Below are 1,027 nucleotides of genomic sequence, written 5' to 3' on the forward strand. Positions count from 1 at the left end.
TGAGCCACCAGGTAAGCCCCAAAACAACAATGCTCTCCCTCAAAATATTATTGTCTAGATGGAAAATCCTCAGCTGCAGGATTCTGGTTCCCATGAGAGATATCATTTCATATCTTATTTTGTCTTTTCTTTCAAGTGATGCTGAATCACACCTCAGTCACTGAATTTCTCCTCCTAGGAGTGACAGACATACAAGTACTGCAGCCTGTTCTCTTTGTGGTTTTCCTTGCAATTTACATTGTTAATGTGGCTGGGAATGGAGTCATCCTGATGGTTGTCATCTCTGATTCAAGACTCCATTCTCCTATGTATTTTTTCCTGGGAAACCTGTCATGTCTAGATATCTGCTACTCCACAGTGACTCTGCCAAAGATGCTGGAGAACTTCCTGTCTACCCACAAAGCAATTTCTTTCTTGGGATGCATAAGCCAGCTTCATTTCTTCCACTTCTTAGGCAGTACAGAGGCCATGTTGTTGGCCGTGATGGGCTTTGACCGCTTTGTGGCTATCTGCAAACCACTTCATTACACTCTTATCATGAATCATCAGGTCTGTACCCAGATGGCTGTCTCTATCTGGATCACTGGGTTTTTCCATGCCCTACTGCACTCACTAATGACCTCTCGCTTAAACTTCTGTGGTTCCAACCATATCCATCACTTCTTCTGTGATGTTAAGCCATTGCTGGAGTTGGCCTGTGGAAACACTGACCTCAATGAATGGCTACTTCATTCTGTAACAGGGACCATTGCCATGGGCCCATTCTCTCTAACCCTTCTCTCCTATTTCTATATCATTATCTATCTCTTCTTCAAGACCCATTCTTGCAGCGTGCTCCATAAAGCCCTGTCCACGTGTGCCTCCCACTTCATGGTCATTGTTCTTTTCTATGCTCCTGTTGTTTTCACTTACATCCGTCCTGCCTCAGGTAGCTCCGTGAACCAGGAACGGATCATTGCCATTATGTACAGTGTGGTCACTCCTGTACTAAATCCACTGATCTATACTTTGAGGAACAAGGAAGTAG

General features: G+C 44.3%; 1 protein-coding gene across 1 annotated transcript; it reads left to right on the plus strand.

The window, feature by feature from the left end:
• Positions 1–117: 117 nt before the first annotated feature.
• Positions 118–1,023, plus strand: LOC120859701 (olfactory receptor 12D2-like; the record flags this gene model as incomplete). Its single annotated transcript, XM_040235706.1, has 1 exon — positions 118–1,023. A coding segment is annotated over exon 1 (885 nt), but the record flags the coding sequence as incomplete, so codon positions are not given.
• Between the last annotated feature and the right edge of the window lie 4 nt (positions 1,024–1,027).

The sequence above is a fragment of the Oryx dammah genome, unplaced genomic scaffold (genome assembly GCF_014754425.2).
Source record: "Oryx dammah isolate SB20612 unplaced genomic scaffold, SCBI_Odam_1.1 HiC_scaffold_2412, whole genome shotgun sequence".
Taxonomy (NCBI): Eukaryota; Metazoa; Chordata; class Mammalia; order Artiodactyla; family Bovidae; genus Oryx; species Oryx dammah.